The 20,928-nt window shown below is 38.7% G+C and overlaps 1 protein-coding gene across 28 annotated transcripts in view; it reads left to right on the forward strand.

Moving 5' to 3' along the window:
* The first annotated feature begins 424 nt into the window (after positions 1 to 424).
* Positions 425 to 20,928, forward strand: part of camk2g2 (calcium/calmodulin-dependent protein kinase (CaM kinase) II gamma 2) — an 87,165-nt gene continuing 66,661 nt past the window's right edge. For 11 of the 28 annotated variants that reach the window (XM_007258738.4, XM_007258739.4, XM_007258730.4 and 8 more), the window contains exons 1-2: positions 428 to 596; positions 5,902 to 5,996. In XM_007258738.4, coding sequence (XP_007258800.1) covers positions 532 to 596; positions 5,902 to 5,996 — 160 coding nt within the window. In that variant the 5' untranslated portion in view covers positions 428 to 531. Of the gene's footprint in view, positions 597 to 5,901; positions 5,997 to 20,928 lie in introns of all 28 variants that reach the window. The other 17 variants (XM_022684586.2, XM_022684581.2, XM_022684583.2 and 14 more) reach the window with 4 other exon arrangements.

A 20,928-nucleotide genomic window follows, 5' to 3' on the forward strand; every position in this document is an offset into this window, starting at 1 on the left:
AGAAATTGTGATCGACAATTACTCATATATTTCTCTTTCTTATATATTAATATTTAGGTTTTATTTTTTAAAATATTGCCAAGCTCTAGTATGTGGCGATATTTTCATTCATTTTAGGTACATTGTCTACATTATTACTAAAGTAATAAAGTAATATCCTCCTATTTTATATGAGCAAAATGTCAGTGAGTCTATATTAGTCTCGATACTTGATATGGTATTTGATACTTGATAGTATTGCCTATCTCTAGTGTGGGGCAATGCAGCACCCTCTCTCTCTCTCTCCCTCTCCGCACGAGCGGGAAATCTCGCGTTGCTTTCTCTCCCTCTCTCGCTCTCTCTCTCCACCTCCACAATCGGCAGTACAGCCCCCCCTCCTCCTCCTCCTCCTCTCCTCCTCCTCCTCCTCCTCCTCCTCCCTCTCTCCGCTCTGCGTGTGCGCGAGACCAGCCTCCCCGAAACCTGAGCGAGGCAGAGGCAGCGAAACGAGAGGCGACAGAGCGCGAGCGCTACCACCACCCTCAGCACAACATGGCTACAATTGCAACCTCGACCAGGTTTACAGACGAGTACCAGCTCTACGAGGAGCTCGGAAAGTAAGCGACAGCTGCAGCTGCTGCTGCTGGTTTTGTGTTTGTTTGGTTGTTTATTTGGTCGGATAGTCCGCTCTCCGGGCTGGTTCTGCGGGTCTGTGTGCTGAGCGGACTGCAGGAGCCGCTGGCTGTCTGTCGCCTGTCAGAAACAGCACGGCAACCAGGAAGCCTGTCTTCACCTTTTAGACCGATAGACAGGTTAGAGGGCTGTGTGATCTCAGCCCCAGCGCTGCTAGGAGCTGTGTTCATGGTTTATGCTGTTGTTAAATTTGACTGCAAACAGTCGTTAAAACATCGTGTTAGCTCCGCTCCGGCGACCAGAGCTCTTGAGCCTGCCTGTGTTTTTGTCGTGCCGTGTTCAATAAGGTGGCTGCTGCTCGCTCCAGCCTTCTGAGTGGCCGGTGTTCTGTACAGTCTTGCTACCCATCGATATCTGCTAGGTGTCAGCACTGCGCATGCGCTAACCTAACATTTATTTTATGCTTTCGTGAGTTTTTTATTTTTAGTTTTGCTTGAGTGCGTTATACAATTTGAGCCTACTATTGCTTACTATTACTTTATTTAATAATTGAGTGTAAATTTAGTGTAAATTGCGAATCCAAACGTAATCAATAAAAGCTTTTACATTAATTAAATGCAAACATTACTTACAGCTATGTAAGGCTTACAATTCCCCCGTTGGCCTCCTTTAGACCCTGCCTTAAATTTCCTCTAAATTTATGAGTTATCATTATTTGTAAGTCGCTTTGGATAGCTAATGTAATGTATGTTAACCTATCATATTAGTTAAATATATTTCCTAGCTAGGATACAATTCTGCTGGGAACATTCTCTGATATCATGTCTTTAAACTAAAATAGATATTTAACCTCATATTTACTGTTTTATCTGGTTGACGTTAGCTAGCTTAGGCAGCTTGACTGATAAATATTGCTAGCAACAGTATGGTAGCACGATTTGACATGGGGGCAGAAACTGACAAAACACCTAGCGAGCTTTTACTTAGCCTACGGATGTATCTAAGCTATCATTGTTAGAGTGGTTTTAAATTACATCCTACAAGTATGTATTTTATCTTAAATATTTGGACACTCCACTTTAGTTTGGTAAGCAAGCTAAGTTAATTGTTAGTGCTGAAAAACGTTACAATAAAACATAGCTAACGCTAGCTAGGTTAGTTAGCTATGTTAGCTAGCAGGCTATCGACAGGGCTTCCAGCATAGCTATAGGTTAGCATAGCTACCTAACCGCCTACAATACAAACAATTAAAAAGCGTGCTTAATACAAATTGAATTAAAGAATAAATTATACCACAAAAATCTCCACAATGTCGTTTTAATTGTCTACATCCGCATAAGGCACAAGTTGTGCTAGTGCTATTAAATACCCAGCTTCGTAGCTAGCCAGTAATTAAAATGATCCGTTCCACCTTAAATAGTGCAGCATTTTCCGTTTAGCGCCCAGGCGATAACCTATAACTGCCGCACAAATTTAAGGTGGACGGGAAAATGTCTTTAGGTAGCTTACTCGCAGCGTCCTTTTACCAAAGAACATTAAATAAACGTGCATTTTTTTGTTGCATTGCGTATTTTAATATTATAATTAAAATGGTGTAATTAATAAGCAACGTTTAAACTACCTTTTTGAATCAGGCATTCAATTGAAGCAATGTTCAATTAAAGGTTTTGAATGATAGGAGCTCTTCTACAGTCACCATGCTTTCAGGCTTAAGGTATTCCCTTTAAAAATATGTTATTATATTTAATTAATATATTAATATTAAAATGTACCTTTATAGGCTACAAGAACAGAGTACAAACAATAAGAGCGTAATACAAACAATATATATATATACATATTTAACCCGCTTTTGCAATTCAAAACAAGTCTCACCATAATAGCCTAGCTAAGTTTTGTGTGGTGCAGTGGATAACACCACTGCTTGCCAGTCAGCTACAATTAGCACTTTTCCACCAAAAGAACTCTGGTTCGTTAACCAGTTCCATTGTGGCTTATAAGAATCTTGGTACTTCACAGCGCACCACCAGAAGCAGTTATGGTTAGCGCTGAAGAACCTAGTATTCTTCGGTTTCCACTGCAAACTAACATTACTGCTTCTGGAACCTACTTTTCTTGGTGGAAACACAGTGAACTGTTTCAAAATTAGGTTCACAAACAAGAATGTTGCCGGTGTTCTGTCGAATTCTCCTACCTTGTCGAACCGTGCTGCCACAATGTATATTTAACTGTAAAAATACAAAAGAAGCACTATTTTAGGGCATGTACCCAGTGATATTGCAGTAGATGTACGTTATTAGATTTGGATTGCATAATTCATTGTACCATGGCAAAGTTATAGTAAATATAGCTCATTACAAACTGCTTTTGTATTTTATTTATGATAATAAGTGTAATTTTTAGTTTCCATTTACACTTTTGTGCAATGACAGTGCGTCCAGGTTGTTTAATGCACATAAACCCCCCCTAAACCAGATTAATTATACATAAAACAGGAGAAATAATTAAATTGTGTAGGTCGGCGCATGCGCAGTACGTTTGGGAAGCATGTATCGATGGGTAGGAAAATTCGACAGAACACCGGCTTCACATTGGTGGAAAAGCACAAAATGTGGGAGGCTGAGGTTTAATTCCATGTCTGGGTGTCTATTCTGGGATACACCAACAAATACAAATTTTATGCAATAGCCTGTTAATGTATTTAAAATTGAGTAAAAACAACACATTTAAATTATAATATTGAGTCAGTGTTAAATCAGTGTTGATTCAACATACTTTTTCTAGTTATCTGTGCTTAGGTTTTATTCGTTCAGTTTGTAGGGACTCCCAAAGACTGTTGTCTGATTAAAATAAATAAAAAAAATTAACAACGTGGTTGAGCACATATACCCACATCCAGCCTCTTGCCTTGTGCGTTGCTTGTATCTGCACTAGGCCTGTGAGTGAAGCCCGTAATACTGTGCTGCGTAACAAGCTGCTGCTCCTCTCACACTGGGCTGCTCTCACACCGGGCTGCTTCAGCAGTGCAGTGGTTTGTTTGGGCAGGATGATGCCCTTACCTTACAACATTGTGTCCTTCACCTGGGGGGCTTTCTCTATGAAGTCTGTTTCTTCATACATAGTGCAGTGTGCTGTAATGTGTGCACTTTCCCCTTCTGCAACGCTCTGCATTCTTAATTGTCGCGTTTAATTAGATTTTTTGGGGGGTTGTGTGTGTACTTTTATGTACAGTTATTAGTCATGATGTGTAAATGATTCAGCAAGCGATGTAAGCTCTGTGTGTAATGATGATTATTTTGGTAGTCGAGGATTCTGCTGAAGAGTTGATTAGTCAACAGTTGGTTCTGCAGTGCTCTTCATCTATGCTTTTTGTGTGCTAGGCTCCTGTTCCTGTGCATTTTTTTACTTCACCTGCTCAAGTCTTCACACCTGTGAATATTAACCTGTTACTGCTTCAATATAACATAATAATATAACAAGATATAACAAGTTCAGTTCAATTTTCAGTCAAACTGAAAACAATATAAAACGTAACAATAGCTTACTCAAATTTATATTTTAACAATAAATACATGGAATAATAATACATATATATAAATGAATGAATACAATGATAGAAATTTAAATGCATATTATCCTTCACATGGAGATAATATGCAAATATATATAAGCTGCAAAACATCAGGTTGGGCAGTCTAAAAAAAAGTTTTGTATCATAGATTATCACAGATAGTTTACTGACTATAGCTTTTATATGTTTTTTTTTTAATCTGATGTTTTAACACTATGCAAGCAAAGAAAGAGAGATAGGCTGGGTGAAAATTTTAGTCTTTAGAATGCATTTAAAAGTGGAATGTAGTGATGTTTAGTGAGTTAAGACACTGACATTTTGAGACAGCAGTGTTTTCTAATTGTTGATTATGTTAACTTATAGTTCCAGCCTTAATGTAAACCTGGACGTAATCAAAAAACAGATGGTCTGATTAATTTTGTAATAGCTAGGGCTGCCCAAGTGATAATACAATGCAGCAGAAACTAACAAACCCAAAGCAAGAAAACAGTTATTTTACAGGTTTCTGAGGCTTATTTATTTTATGTGCTTTAAACAGCTCCTCTGTGGTGTTGCTACATTACCTGCCGTGTTGAAACGTGCTGCTGGAGAAAGGCTCTGCAGTCAGTATGTTCAGAGCAGCAGCCTCTGAGTACTCTTTCTTTCCCTTCTTTCCAAAAATGTGCTCACATGGTCTGCTGGTGGCACGAGAAAGCAGTGCAGCAAAGCTATTATTTATTTATTTACATTTTTTTTGGAAAGCCTCCTCCATTATTCACCCTGCTACTACCATCACTCAGCGACGGCTGTGATCGGCCAGTTCTGATTTCATATTTTTTCTTAATCATTAACAAGGTTTAAAAACTACTACTGAGATTTTTTTTTGTAGCAATTAGTGTATCGTGGTCAAACACTCATAAGACACACAGCTAACAACAGGAGATTTTACTGCACCAAATTCCTTTTTTTTTTTTTTTTTCTGATGTGTTGCATTTTTTTCTGAATATGTGTTGACAGTATTATATTGTGTTGTGATTAGGGATGCACCAAATTATTCTCAGAGTTGCAAAAGCACTTTCGATAAAGGGAAATAAAAAAAAACAAAGTTTATACATAACTAAGTCTAATTTACTGTAAATGCCATTCTGGTGTTTTATCTAATGTTAGTTTGTTTCAGCAGCAGAGGCAGACCCACACACAATTGATTAAAATTAAAGATCTAAAGAGCACTGAAAATTGTAATAAAAAGTGATGGGTCACAATATACTTTTCTGAAAATTAAGCCATAAATAACACTGAATAATGGCACATTTCATTAGGAAGAGTGTGCAATTAGTCTTGTTTAAATCTCTGGAGTGAAGCACAATCTAATTTACAGTTGCTGTACTCAGTATGGAGAGTTTTTGGACAGCAGTGTTTAAGACTCTGCCAATACTGATGCGTTTTGTTAGCATTTCAAAATATTGTGATAAATATTGTTTTATGAAAATGGCTTTAAAAATCATCTATTGGTTTTAATAGATCAACCAGCCCTAATTCCTGTCCCCTGATAATGATGTCATTTTAATGAAGATGTTCAGATTATTTTATATAACACATTTATTCAGCTGAATTGATTTCTGTCTTTTTCTAAAATATACATTGATCATGTGTAAATTGTAAAGAAATTAAATAATGAATGTGTATATGTCACATGCCCTAATACAGCCTTTAAGTGCTCCTTTGTTTTGTTTAAACAGGGGTGCCTTCTCCGTAGTCCGGCGATGTGTAAAGAAATCAACCGGCCAGGAATATGCTGCTAAAATTATCAACACAAAAAAGCTGTCAGCACGAGGTAAGGCACGCAGCTGCTTCAGTTCTTTGTTGTCCTTACATGCACCCAAACCCACTCACTGTCTTATTTAAAGGCTTTTATTTTTTGTTGTTTTGCTGAAATCCCAGGGTGCTACGTTCATTCACGTTTGTTTCCCTGATGATGTTGCATCAGCAGCTCAAGTCCAAGCAATAACTTATTCCTACTGTGGTCTCCAGTTCCAGCCACAAGCCTTCGCAAAAAGCTGGTCCTAGCACTTTCCAGCATGAGCAATAGCCAGCTCCATCAGACAAAATAAAACATAATAAATGTAATGTTTAAAGCCATCCAAACCTGAAGTTTATTTACAGATGAGTCTCCTCTAGCAGATGAGGTTCAGTGTTGAGAGGTGGGTTTTGCTGCTGGCGTTGAAATCAGCAGTTTGGAAAATTAGAGGTGAGGGATGGTGTTGGTCTGCATGTGGTATATACAGGTGCTGGTCAACGAATTAGAATAATTTGAAATAGTGCAATCATGAAATTCTTTGAATGCATTTTTTGTGCAGAAAGCAAATCAGGTGTTCACCGCACCTGTCCTACTCGTTAGACTAATCACAGAACTCGTTACCTGAAAAAATATTGCTCAGCTGAGCTTTCCAAAAGGCCCATTTAGGCCATTTAACTGTGACACTGTTGTTTTATTGAATTAGAATAATGGAGAAACCGTTTCATTGAATTAGAATAAATGCTCGAATTTTTGTTTTCTGTGAAGAGTGTTCACTGTGCAGTATAAAGTCAGGGTTGAGTAGAATTTCTAAGTTGTAAAATCAATCATGGGTAAGCAGCGCGACCTCTCAACCGGAATAGTGGCTCAAATTCAAGCCCTTCGCCAACAAGGCTTGACCCAAACTAAAATTGCTGAGCAGCTCGGCATCAGCCAGTCTTCCGTCTGCAAAGCTCTCAAGAAAAACTGCAGCAAGCGCACCAACTGTTCCGGCGTCCGAAAAACTTCTGCTCGCGACAACAAGCAGCTGAGAAAGATCGCAGTCAGCAACCGGTTCAAGTCCACTTCCGAGCTCACCGACTTGTGGAACAAGCAGACCGGCCCTGACATCTCCAGATCAACCACTTACCGTCGTCTGCGCGAACTCGACTTCAAATCTCGCGTTCCAGCAGTAAAACCGATGCTGAACAAGAAACAAATGGAGAAACGGCTGAAGTGGGCCAAAGAACACGGCGAGTGGACTGCTGAAGACTGGCAGAAAGTGGTCTTCAGTGACGAATCACGCTTCTGCATCTCCTTCAGTGACCAAGGTCCTCGTGTCTGGCGTCGTGGTGGCGAAACCTACAGCCACGAGTGCGTGAAAAGATCCGTCAAGTTTCCCCAGAGCGTTATGGTCTGGGGATGCATGTCCGCTCGAGGTGTAGGGAAACTCTGCTTCCTCAAGAAGACTGTCAATGCTGCTGTATATCAAGATGTTCTGGAAACGTTCCTGATTCCGACTGTTGAGGAACAGTTCGGCGAAGAAGACTTCATATTTCAACAGGATCTTGCACCGGCTCATGCGGCAAAGTCGTCCAAAGATTGGTTCACTAAAAAACAGCTTGAAGTTTTGGCATGGCCGGCCAACTCGCCTGACCTCAACGTCATTGAAAACCTTTGGGCCATCGTCAAGCGGAAAATTCGCGACAGAAAGCCTACTACGCTGGACCAACTGAAGCAGAACATCGCCACTGCCTGGGAAGCTGTGAGTGCGGAAACTTGCGACAAGCTGGTCAAATCGATGCCGCGGAGACTTCAGGCAGTCATACAAGCCAAGGGGGCAGCCACAAAATACTGAGAAAGTGATGATTGTAATTATAATAAAAATTATTCTAATTCAATGAAACAGTTTCTCCATTATTCTAATTCAATAAAACAACAGTGTTGCAGTTAAATGGCCTAAATGGGCCTTTTGGAAAGCTCAGCTGAGCAAATTTTTTTCCAGGTAACGAGTTCTGTGATTAGTCTAACGAGTAGGACAGGTGCGGTGAACACCTGATTTGCTTTCTGCACAAAAAATGCATTCAAAGAATTTCATGATTGCACTATTTCAAATTATTCTAATTTGTTGACCAGCACCTGTATATATATATATATATATATATATATATATATATATATATATATATATATATATATATATATATATATATATATATATATAGTGAATATGTTGAATGGCACTTTTTGGCATCTTGTACCTGGTTCATTTTTCAATACCACAGCTTTCCATTCCTTTGTATCGTCAAGCTCTTGCTTGATTATTCCATTGGCCACCAATCTGGGATTGATATCATTGTATGAGCTGCCGTTGTTGGATGAGTTTGATAAAAAATAATGAAATTGCTTCTGTAGTTTGGAGGTTTTTTTAATGTCTAGTTTGTGTTGGATGTCTGCATTGCTATCTGGCCAGTCAGTGCTATGCATGTTTACACATCACATTTTTGGTCCATCCTTTGCTTCATTATGGGAGTGGTACCAGATTCCAGGTACCAAATTGCATGCCTTCATGCCTGACATGCCTTTAAAATGCATCAACAGCGCAGACTCTTAAAAACCATTAATCAAACGCTCAGTTCTGCATAGTGTAGTGATTGTTTAGTTTTGCTGCACATCTCCCTATTAAATTAGACTAATGACACAGTCAGCAATAAAAAGTACAGTTGGGACAGTGTTCTTTAAGCACTGATGATATCCTCGACTTGCTTAAAAAAAAAGCAGATTAATGATTCAATAAGAATAATAATCACATTACACTAAATTATCAGCATATTGCCCACTTCTATCCTGTATTCCATTTAGGAGATACAAGAGTTTTGCCCATTTGTGACAAAATTGCCACAGCCAGTGACAATAAAATGATATTTTCAGTGGTTGAAGCCTATATGGACAAGTTGGGCTTTTATTTATTTATTTTTTCTTTCCTGTCGTTGTCTTGTCTTGTGACTAGACTGGTTGCACTCCGGTGCCGACAGGGTCATCGGGCTAATTAAGCTCCCAGTGAGGAAGGATTGGATACATGAGCCTTGGCCTCCTGTTCTGTCACAAGAGAAACAAAAGCTGCAGATCTATTTCTGGGAAGTGGACACTCTGAGTACCTGGCCTTTAGCAGATCAAGTTGATGCTGCCTTGTTTGACACTGATGAAGATGGATAGTTATTAGATTAGTCTTTTGAAGGTTTCTCACTTTCACAGTTTGTACATTTGTGCATGTACTGTATAAACTAGTGAAAACAACAAAGAACTATGGGGTTCCTTTTAAACTGAAGAAAGACTTACAGCAGTACATGTTTAGTGATAATTAAAGCAGCATTCTTCAGTGTTCAGTTTCTCCTGAAATGTGTTCTGGACCACGCCACTTAGGAGCAAGATGCAGCAATACATTCCTTTTCTAACAGTAAAATTGCTAGTAATACATTTTCACTTTTTCAGAATTGAAAATCATTTGAAATTGCATTTGCACCGTTGTTATGCTTGAGTAAAGGAAGACTACCTTGTTTGTCTACTCACTTTTCGCCCTGCGGCTGTTTCTTAAGAACAGCTGTCTTTAAACTCCAGATCTTTCCCAGTTGTCACGTCAGTTCGGTAGCACAGGCACGTGCTGTGGCAAGGCAACAATACTGCTAATATGACTGACTATCTGACTGCAATGCTCACCATGTAGAGATGAAATTCAGAGTGTGGAAAAGTTCCTTCAGAGTGATGACATCAATAGCCTGCTCAGTAAATCTTGGTGTCAGATTCACCAAAAATTCCATTGCATGTTTCCATTCATTTGTAGATATACGTCACGCGGACCTGCTGTGTTTCGAGCTGCATGATTGGCCCGCCATGTCAGTAATGTTAGTTGTCCTTCTCGTTTACAGTGTACAATCTAATATTCAGTTCAGTGTTGACCTTTTTTTATTGACCAGAGATATAAATATAGCTCGGATAATAATCCAAAATAATAAGTTGTTGTAAACTAATAGTTGTGAATTTGTTAACATGTATACAAAGCTGTTGGAACCCAGTGAGCTTTAGGGGCAGCAGCCAAGAGTCTCTGACCATGAGTAAATAGCCCAATTAACTATATACACAGCTCTGAAAAAAAATAAGAGACCACTTCAGTTTCCCAAACAGTTTCTCTGATTTTACTGTTTATAGGTATATGTTTGAGTAATATTAACATTGTTGTTTTATTCTATAAACTACGGACAACATTTCTCTCAAATTCTAAATAAAAATATTGTCATTTAGAAAAAGAAAAAGATGCAGAGCTTTCAGACTTCAAAGAATGCAAAGAAAACAAGTTCATATTCATAAAGTTTTAAGAGTTCAAAAATCAAAATTTGTTGGAATAACCCTGTTTTTTTTTTTATTAAAGTTTGCTTGCATCTCGGCATGTTCTCCTCCACCAGTCTTACACACTGCTTTTGGATAACTTTATTTCACCCCTGGTGCAAAAGTTCAAGCATCTTCCTCTTGATTAAATTCCAGAGGTTTGGTAAAATCAAGAAAAGTTATAATTATAAGTGGTCTCTTATTTTTTTCCAGAGCTGTATGTATGTGTGTGTGTGTGTGTGTGTGTGTGTGTGTGTGCATTTATGCAGCACAAATGTTTATGCTGCAGCATTATATATGTTGCTGTTGGATCACACTTTCCATACCAGCTGCATGTTGGGTAATGTATTTGTGGGAGAAAAAAGTATAAAAGATGGTATTGAATATAATGCTGTACAAATTCCAATAAACATGTGGTTTTCAGACAGTGGGGAATGTTTTTGCAACAGCTTCATTTGGTATCGAGCATTGTAAATACCACTTGGAGTAGTATTTGAGAGAGTAAAGTGGACAGACTAGTGAATGGGGTTGTATTGACTGCTGCATGTTATGCTGCTGCTGCACTGATGTTTGATAAAAAAAATACCCAAAAATAAATAACATAAACCTCAATGGTTCTGCTGAATAAAGGAGTTGTTTGGATTTGTTGAGCTTTGCTGTTTTACTACAATAAGGCAGTTGTGTTGGTGTGACCTTTTGTTTGTATGTATGGTTTAATTGGAATGTCTTAAGATGATCCTAAACATGACTATGATAATGTATGGATAATGAAAGTGCTAACTGTGGCCCTGATTGGCTAACATGCTTTTAAAATTGAGTTAATCAGGTCTTATGTTTTTGTGGCCTCATGAGGCTGTTTGGCTAATGTTCTGTTGTTCATCACGGTAAAGAATAGCGTGTATTTAGTGCTTTCATCGCTCAGGGCTAATTTCAGGTCATCCAAGTGTTCTTTCATTATGTTAAATAAAAGGCTGTCAAAAATAACATGTTAATTCATGTTAATTAGCTTGTATGGCACTGGTAAGCTCCTGTAGAGAACTGGAAAGCACTGTTTGTTTTGCATCGCTCTAGGACAGACACAGCAAGAACTTGGTGTGCTGTGTCCCACCTTTATTTTGTTAAAAAGTTTAAGATTTTAATAATTTCAGTAAATCTTGGACTAGTGTGCTGTAACAAATATAGTAAAATGAATGTCTGAAAAAAAGGGGAACATATAAAATCCCTGGGTCCCACTATACCTGTTTACTGATAAAGTCCAGTTTATTAACATAGAACCAATCAGGAAAGTTACTGTTGTAAGGAAATAGTGTGTTTTCATTTTTCTCCATGTCCATCAACTGTGGAGCTTCAAAAGTGGCAACGGTAAGCAGGAAAATGGTACTCTTCACTGGTTAATTGCATGACATTATGACAGTAGGAAAATACACTAATAAATAAAACTATAATGCTGGCCTAAAAAAACTTGGCATTCTGAAATTGTGCTGGCATTTAGCATGCACCTCCTGCAGTGGATAGTGCAGTGGAAGGAAAACTTGTGACTGGCGGTGTTTGGCTAGAACTGTCCAGGGGAACAGACAAGCTTGTTCTTGTCTCATGTCTTTTAACGTGTCAGTGTAAAACTCATAAAAACACGTAGGTCTGCTAGTGGTTTTGGATAGAATGTTCCTCAGTTCCTAGTAGATATGTTTGTCTTATGTATGCATGAAGCATTCATGTGAAATTCTCATGTTTTTGAGCAAGACTGATTTTGTAATATGCATCTTTTTAAGTATTCCTTTCTTTGCATTCGCATTCTCAGGCACTCATGTCCTGCTGGTGCTGCATGTCTGTGCATGCATTTGCTGGGACCCAGAGGCCTGGAGACTAGGAGTGATAGTTCTGTTTCTGAAGCTGCTAGCTGAATTACAACAGGTCCTGCTTTTGTGCTTTGTGCCTTGCTCCCCCTGGATGGCCAGTAAACAAAGCATTCATTTAAAAGACCCCAGCCAACAAAAAAATGCAAAGGTAATAAAATCGGTGGCACATTGATGGCTCTGATTATGTTCTTTTCAAGTATCCTGGCAACTGTTCCTCTTCAGACTCTTCATCAGGTTGGCTGGCAGCAAATTAAAAAGCATCAGTCCCATTCATTTAGGGGGCGCCCATTCAAATGCAAGGGCTCCGTCTCTCTAAATCTGCCTCTACCCAGGCCTCTACCCTGTGGCCTTAATCAAAGCTGAGAGAGAGCCTTACTCATGCCAGCGTGTTTTACACAGACAGGCTCTGCAATCAGCTGTCTCTGATCCGCCGTCTACTCCATCATCTGTTTAAAGGGCACGCCTGAGACTGTAGCCAATGCCTTATTTATGTGTTCAATATTCACAGGGCCACAAACAGCCAAACTTTATTTGTCCTAAGCTGCTGGTCTGGATTCCTGGGAAAATGATTACATCGCATTTGGCTATGCTTTTGAAATAGGGCTGTTCTTGCATTTATTCAAGATGTAGATTCAGCCTGTACTCATGGTAGTCAAAAGTATTAAGCATTAATCTGAACAGTTGACTGTTAAATTAGGCTGATTGAATTGGTAAATTTGAACACGAACATCCAAACATTTGACAAACAGATAATATTAAAAATATGTAATTATCTCTATTATATATATATATACATATATATTCAAATATAGGCTGATACCTCTGGCTAACTTCTTCACCAAGTCAGAAATATGTTTATTACTGTTGGATACAACCAAATGTCAGTCAAGCATGGTTTAACCCTTTAGACTCAACACTGCTTCAACATGTCTCAACATGTCATGATCCAGGGGTTACATTTTTGTATATTTTCTCTGAACTGTATTGCAATATAATTCTGAACTGTGGAAACTGTAAACTGTATCCAAACTTAATTTTGACTTAACAGTAACACGAATCACAAAAAATATGTAATTAACAGAAAATATGGCTAAAAAAATATGGGTAGCTTCATTTCCACTGTTTGTATTTTGTATATGGTATATATGTATTTTGATAGTTTCTGTTGAGGTTAAGAGCTGTGACAACCATAACAGTCAATGTTTATCCCTTTTGACTCCGTATTTAAGCCAATTCTTTAATTTAAGTCATTCTCATAACAGCTTTAATGTCATAACTTAACATGAGGATCATAGGGTTTCATAGGGCCCAAGGTTGATCCCTGTGGGACTGCATAAGCTACATCAAATACAAATAAATACTGCTTTTCATTATATGATATCGTATTGTATATTGCCATTTCTCCTAGGCTTGTTGTATTGCCCAGATCTTTTTGTATTCTCAGCTTGAGCTTTTGAGTTTGTGGGGCATATAAAGTGTGCCTGCCTGTGTTGTAATTTCTTGCTCATGTTTTTCAATAGGCTACTGTACTGTATTGTAAAGTGTTAAAGTTGTATTTGATAACGCTGTTTTGTTTGTGCATCTATTTCTGCAGTGCATGTGCTTTTCCTATCTTAAGTTTCATGTTTGCACAAAGTGCAAGATAATGTATGTAATGTTATGTAAATAGTCAGATGAAGTCTGTTCTAAGTAGTCAGCTTAGCCACCCACAAGAACCACAGATACTGTAACATGCCCATGAGCCTCCCTCATGCTTGTTTTTAACCATTACTGCAGGCTCCTCTTTGACGCTTTTACCAGTTTTGCAGTTTTGACTGCATGATATGGACAGTATTAATGTTATATTGTTATTCAGTTATATTGTGTGTTGCAATTAATGCTAAATATTGGCAAGAACCTTACAATACGATATGCGCCACAATGCAGGATTTTTTTCTTTTAGCAGGGCAATATATTACGAGATTCATGGTATAAAATCTAGGACTGCACGATATATAATTTCAGCCCCACTTTCACAGTGTGTGACACTGCAGGATGTGCAATGTTAAATTATAGCAAGCATGTCATGTTACAACTTTTTGTGCTGCTTGATACTAAATGAAAATCCAAAATCATTACTTCACTCCACTTTTGGATATTCTGTGTTCATTATTGTTATTGTATAATATCATAACTTTTTAGTGACCTCTAGATGGTTAATTATTCAGGCCTAAAAAATATACTTTTTATGCAATCACAACAGCAGGATGTAAAAACAGAGTACAGCACTGCTTTCTAGTTGTTGAGGTTCCATATACTACACAAAATTAACCACTGTCTGCCACCAGTCTTTGGTGATTGTTCAGTACACACCTCTAGTTATGATAGTAAAGCAATAGTGACTTGCATTATAATAAAAGTCCTCTGGAATCTGCTTGAAGACCAACTTGCATTGTTTTGACCAAAAATCTCTTCATTTATTTTTTTTGTATTATACATTTATTGATAACATCACCCCAAGAAACATTAAAAATAGAGGTGTGGTTGGTCAGGATGCTTAGTCTGCATGTATTGCTAGTGTATGTGCATAATTCAGTATTGCAAAGGCCTATACCTCAAAAATATTAACTAATATTAACTCTAGGAAAAAAAGAAATTAATTAGTTTTCTTTGTTATTTTATGTGCATGCAGCAGGGTGGATGGTGATGTGTCTTAGAGCTTTATGGTCCCCTGGCTCTCTCTCTTACACACACACACACACACACAGAGCTAGCTCACTGCGATGATGTCAGAAGGCGCATGGAATGGTGCTGCTGAATAATTGACATGCGCCGCCTGGCTCAGCTCAAAATGGGAAAGGGGGCAAGGACCTCTTCCTCTCCCCTCTGCACACTCTCACAGCTTTTTCTCTGTCTCTGTCAATCTAGCCCTCCTCCTTCATGTTCTTTCACTTAATCTCTTCGACTCTCTCTCTCTCCCTCTCTCCCTCACTCTCTCTGGTCAGGTGCTGCTTTGTGTTCTGCATTGCTGGGTTATCATGGCTCTGGAAGGCTTCCTCGCTGCTTGTTGCAGGCTGATTTGTGGAGGCCTGATAAACGTAGCAGCACAGCCGCCGTTGTAAATGTTTAATGGAACAAACATGTGCATTTTTAATGAGCCCGAGTCAAGTGTGTGTGTGAGGGGGAGAGAGAGAAAGAGAGAGAGAAAAGAGAGGGAGAGAAAAATATGAGGAGTGTGTGTTCAATAATATATCTGGTCTATATGTGTATGTGAATTTCTTTTATGGCTGGGTGTAATTCTCATGTCATCACGTGTATCATATGTGGGGGAAGATGGGGTATATTGGCAAATCAGAATCTGGCTTTTATATAGAGCTCTATAGATATACTGATGGCATGTAGTAGAGCGACCCTCCCCCTTCTATTAGCAGTATTCCCCCATTCCCTTTGTTCTCTCGGAAGCATACATGCCAACTGGGATGTGGAAGTAAGAAAAGCTGGCCGCAAACCTGGAATATCCCTGATTCCATTCAGTTAGAGTTGAGCCCTTGCCTTTTGCCCACTGCCTGAATTCCAGGGAAGGAACTGAAGTGAGCACTGTTTGCTTTGTGATGTTATCAGTCATTAGACTGTAGTAAATGTGCAAAGGGTGTATCCTCAACAGAATGCTAAAGATACTGCGTGGGTTTGCAATATAACTTGAAGTGCAGAACCATGTAATAAAATGCAATGTTCACACCTGGCAATAACATATATGTCCTGAGTGATCTGATCATGAGTAGCCAACACCAGGTACAGGAGATGCATAAGACCACGTTATTTTGTACTGTGAACATCTCAATCTGTCCCTGATGGCCCTGAAGTACCACCTGCATTAACATCATACGTACAACCAGCACGACCACACCATTCACTGTCTGTGCGGGTTAGCTGAGCACACTTCTATAACAAGCTAATGAGTATTGAGGTGATGCATGTGGCAAAAACACACACAAAAGTAGCTTCTTTATCCTAATTTGAGATGAGGATTATAATTGCAAATAAACTAGAAGATGCTTACTGTAACTGGACCCTCCTCCAGTTTAAATGATGATATATGTATTTTAGATGAGTGGCTTTGCGTTTTGCTAATCATTTATATTGTAACCAAGTGAAAATTGTCAGTAGACATGGCACCACAGTGCACCGTCTTACATCTGTTTTTGTTCGGTTTGTCAATTAATCTGACAGCCAGTTTATTGATCCCTTGAAAAGGGGGTTGTGTATTGGGGGTGTGTACTAAAAATATTTTATTTTAAAAATGGAAATGGAGTCCAGAATATGTATCTTAATATTGTGTCTTTTTAGAAATGTATGCACATCTGGTTTATACATTACTTACGTTGTTTAGTGTGGTAGTGTGTGGTTTGGGACACAGCCGATGTTTTAATGGGCACACCCAATCAGTGATTTTACATGATCAGTGACAGCGATTGAACCACCAATGAGCTCCAGCCCTAGACAAGGCATGGCTTCATAAAAGAAGTAAGAGAAAGCTTTGCATTGTGTTCTAACAGATCAGTTAGTATGTTCTTTGACTAGCCCCATCAATAACTGTTTCCTTAGAAAATTACTTGCATGGGTTGTGAAAAACTGATAAAGGAGCTTGGTGAACTCTAGTGGGAATCTCAGATTTTCTTTTGGCCAGAGATCCAGGTACCCAAGAAAGGGGCTTTCATATTTGTTGTTTTTCGGCTCCACTTACATCTGACCCAGATGCTGAGAGCACTATAATTCAAGAACAAAAAACAAACAGAACAGTCATAAGGGTTGATCTAGGATCCCCTGGACTTCAGCTGTGATGGAAACATCATATGAAAAGATCAGATGAATAGACTGATTGTAGCGTCTTGTGGGTAGAAATGAGAAATGAAAATATGATCGTTGGATTCCATCTAAAGGTACACTCCTCAGGTCTTGATTTAGTGAACAGGGTAGAATTTATTTGCACACATCCCCATATCGCTTTGTTCTAAGCTTCCCACACCTGTTCCACTCCGCAGCTGTTAATGTGGTGCTGTGATTTGAGAACTGCTGAATCACACGGAATGAAGCGCTCGGGAGGGTAAGCATTTGCTGAAATGTGCAGGGAGAGGAGGTGTGCTTGCTGAGTAGTCTTAATAACCTTTGAGTGTTTAGCACTTCATCTGTAATACAACAATGTGGGAACACAGTCGCTTAATGCTTCTTGATGATGGAACTGAATTGATCCCATGACCTGTCTAAACCATTTAAAGTAGTGGCTGGCTCTGCTTTCTGAGATCTACTGACCTGTGAGATAAGGTTTCTACATTGGTTTGTCAAATTGAGGCCTTTAGTAGAATATAAAAGTTCAAGGCCAGTGGTGATGGTTTAAGAGAGCTGGTGATTGTGAGCATTTCTTAGGTATCATACTGTGTTCCATTTAAACAGAGATATCAGAATTTCTAAGTTCCAGGTAGGAACTTTTAACTGGAATGCTGCCAAGTCTGATTTCTCACTTGAAAAGCAAGGAGTGGTAAATGCAGTACTATTACACAGTTTTTTAGCATTTCTGTTTGTGTGTGGGTTTCGTTAAATCAGTCACAACTTCTATCTGTCGGCATATTTTCAGCATTTTTGGAAGCACAAAATACTGTATAAGGTCATCTGGCATCGGTACCTGGCAACATTGCTAATAATGTTAACCTTGGATTTATTTTGGTCTGGATTCGCTAAGAAATGATCATCAAAGCACTTTCTCTAAATTTTAAGTATCTAGCAATTTTTTGTAATGTTTTAAAATAATGCACAATAAATGCCTTTAATGTCTAAATTGAACACAGCATTCCTCGTAAGGGCTGTAAACCTTGAGTTGTGGACCCAGTGAACCATAACCCAAATAACTTTATTGGGATATGGGGATTTTATGCACGTGACTAGGTTTATTACCTTAGGGAACAGTTAGTCACTGGTATTATTCTAAAAAAAATCTATTAATAAAAACATTGATTGATAATGATTGAGGCTGTGCTTGTGTAAAGGTCTCGACATAGCTTGAAGAGCAGCACCAGTGGAATTTCTGAATGCTGGATATTATTAATAGCTAAGATATTTGCATATGACATTTGGCACACACTCTCATACAGAGCAGCATACAGTTTAATTTATGTTGCAGAGACAGGTAGACCTAATGTATAATTAGGAGTCATGCCCAAAGGTTCATTTTGGAAGAGCAATATGTCTCAGAATCATTATATTTGATTATACTGCGTATTAGCATTTGGTTATATCCTGATGGGTAACTGAATCTTAGTCTGTTTTAAGGAAAATCAGCAGTGCTGCCTGTCTTTGCATATACCAACCACTGAAGGACCTACAACTTTTGTAAGACTAATTTAAAAGACTAGCCTTCAGTTTCTTACAAAATCTAATCTATGACTAAATTGCAATCTGCTGTATATAGTGGTCTAAAAGCAGGATATCGTAGATGAATCCAAAATGCAAGCTCGTTATGTGATAGGTTTGATTAGACAAATGCTAGTGCTAATGCTATTTTGTGCTTGTTCTCCTTTGGTCCTCAATTCTATGAAAATGTCAGAATTCTTGACCCAGCCCATGAATCCCAGTCTTTTTGCTATCTTGTTTGGGGTTCCATCTTAATCTACTCATCCATCCAATACAGGGGCAGAATTGGTTGTATTTGTGACTCTGATAACCAGGAGACTGATCTTACTTTAGGCTTACTGAGGTTGAAAAGAATGAAACATTTAGGTTAGGTGATATTTGATGTATATCTCAGGACATGGCAACATTTTCTTTGCTATCTTGACTTGACTTTTTGGCCACCTGAAGAGAAGGAACAGCAGCAAAACCGACTATTGCAAAACCAACTAAAGAAATGGTGGTTTACTTCAATTGTCAGTTTCACTTTAAACGGTTGTCCTCCCCCTGTTGCACATCAACAGCTCTGCTCTGAAGATGACAAAGAGCTTCAACTTTATTGATTATGGGGAATCTCATCTGGTCCCTTAATACCAATGTACTGAGGGTCAGTACATCCTGTGTCCTGTGAAGACAGGAAAGCTCAAGCTAGCTGTGTGTTGTAGAGAGCATCCTGATCAGCTACATCACTGTCTGGTTTGGAAAATGCAGCATTTCCTGATATATATATATGGTTTATAGAACACTTTATATCTGCAAAGTCACCAGCATTGAGGAATGTTAGTTATTCTTGGTGTGTTTTGTACTACTGGGATTTGATGAATGAGTCTTGGAGAAATTGATAAGTTTACAGATATTGCTATAAAGTGGCGCATATACGATTCAGAGCACCTCCTGAAGTGGTTTGAGTGATCGGATTTGTATCTATTTTAAATTAATCTTTGTGTGTGTTTATACTTGCGTTTTTAAGTGGCTTTAGTCTCTCTTCCCTGCTCCCCTCCGTCAAGAGGTACCAGAGCATCACACAAAGTTTAATCTGACCCCCACCATGCTCATGCATACCTCCATTGATGCACCCCAGCCCTGCTTCTTTACACTCTCCGTTCTCCACCATGGGTCCTAAAGGAACATTGTTTGGCTTCACACTGTATTTGAAATTAATATAGGAACTGGGTTCTGCAATCCACGCTCTTGTTCAGTCTCCTTCGCTGCTTGTGCTGTCTCGCTGCAGTCATGCAGCACTGCTCTGTCCCTGGGGGCTACTTTAAGTCATTCGTTTGGTCAGGGTGAAAATCATTAGGTCATAAAATCTCCGTTCCTTCTGCTATATTGCCTGTGTGAGTTCCTCCAGCACTGGCTGCTCTGCTGTGAGCTGAACTTCAACTGCAGGAGCAGCTCCTTCACAGGATTTGCTGCTAAACAGTCCAGACTTACTTCAGCAGGGCCGAAAGGGTCTTAAGGCTTTAAGCTAAGCAGAAAGACACTAAATTTTAGCCAGTTTCTCAGCAGCATTTTCTTAAATTACACTTTCAGAAAGGCAGTGGCTACATGTAGAGCACTGACAACTCAAGGATCATAACATTTGGATGCTGAAATGATGGCCTGTATTTCCTGATAATATCACACTTCTGATTGTCACGTCTTGCATTGATGGATTGAGCTGATGTTCCTTTGCAACATAAATCCTGTCAACTTTCATCAAAGTACAATTTAAAAAGCTAAAATTGATGAGATGCAAATAATCTGACTAAGAGATTTGAGAGATTTTATACCGTTCCTTTTAGTTTTTGTACAGAATTCTAAAATGAGGTGAGATATAGATGAGCTATAGCAGTGGAAGTTTCAGATTATACTACTCATTATCAGCTGTATGCACCAGTATGTAAAATATGTAAAATGTCTAGCTAAAATATCTTGAAATACGTTTTTTGTTTGTTTTGCATAAAGGACTTTTACTTCACAATTTGTAGTTGGAATCTATAGGTATTTAGAGCTGACAGCTGTGTATTTTAAATTTCCAGTGTTTCCAGTGTAGACATCCTGATGTAGTAAAAAAAATCACATCAAATTAGACTATTGAACAATGGCCCCAACATTTTTCTTTTTAGCTGATTAAGTTGCTCAGTTTGCTCAGTGTTTTAAGTTCTCCTCCATGTTACAGACTGGACAGGTTTGAGTCATGTGACTGCCCGGGCGGTAGCATGTTGATTAATTTGATTCTGAATGTTAAAACAGTGATGTATGAAGTTAAGTTTAAATTATTCTACAGACCCAGAAAAGGAGGAGAACATGAGACTCTCACAACAAAATTCTTTCTGGATCTGATGCTTGCA

This window comes from Astyanax mexicanus, chromosome 7 (assembly GCF_023375975.1).
Source record: "Astyanax mexicanus isolate ESR-SI-001 chromosome 7, AstMex3_surface, whole genome shotgun sequence".
In the NCBI taxonomy this organism is placed as follows: Eukaryota; Metazoa; Chordata; class Actinopteri; order Characiformes; family Acestrorhamphidae; genus Astyanax; species Astyanax mexicanus.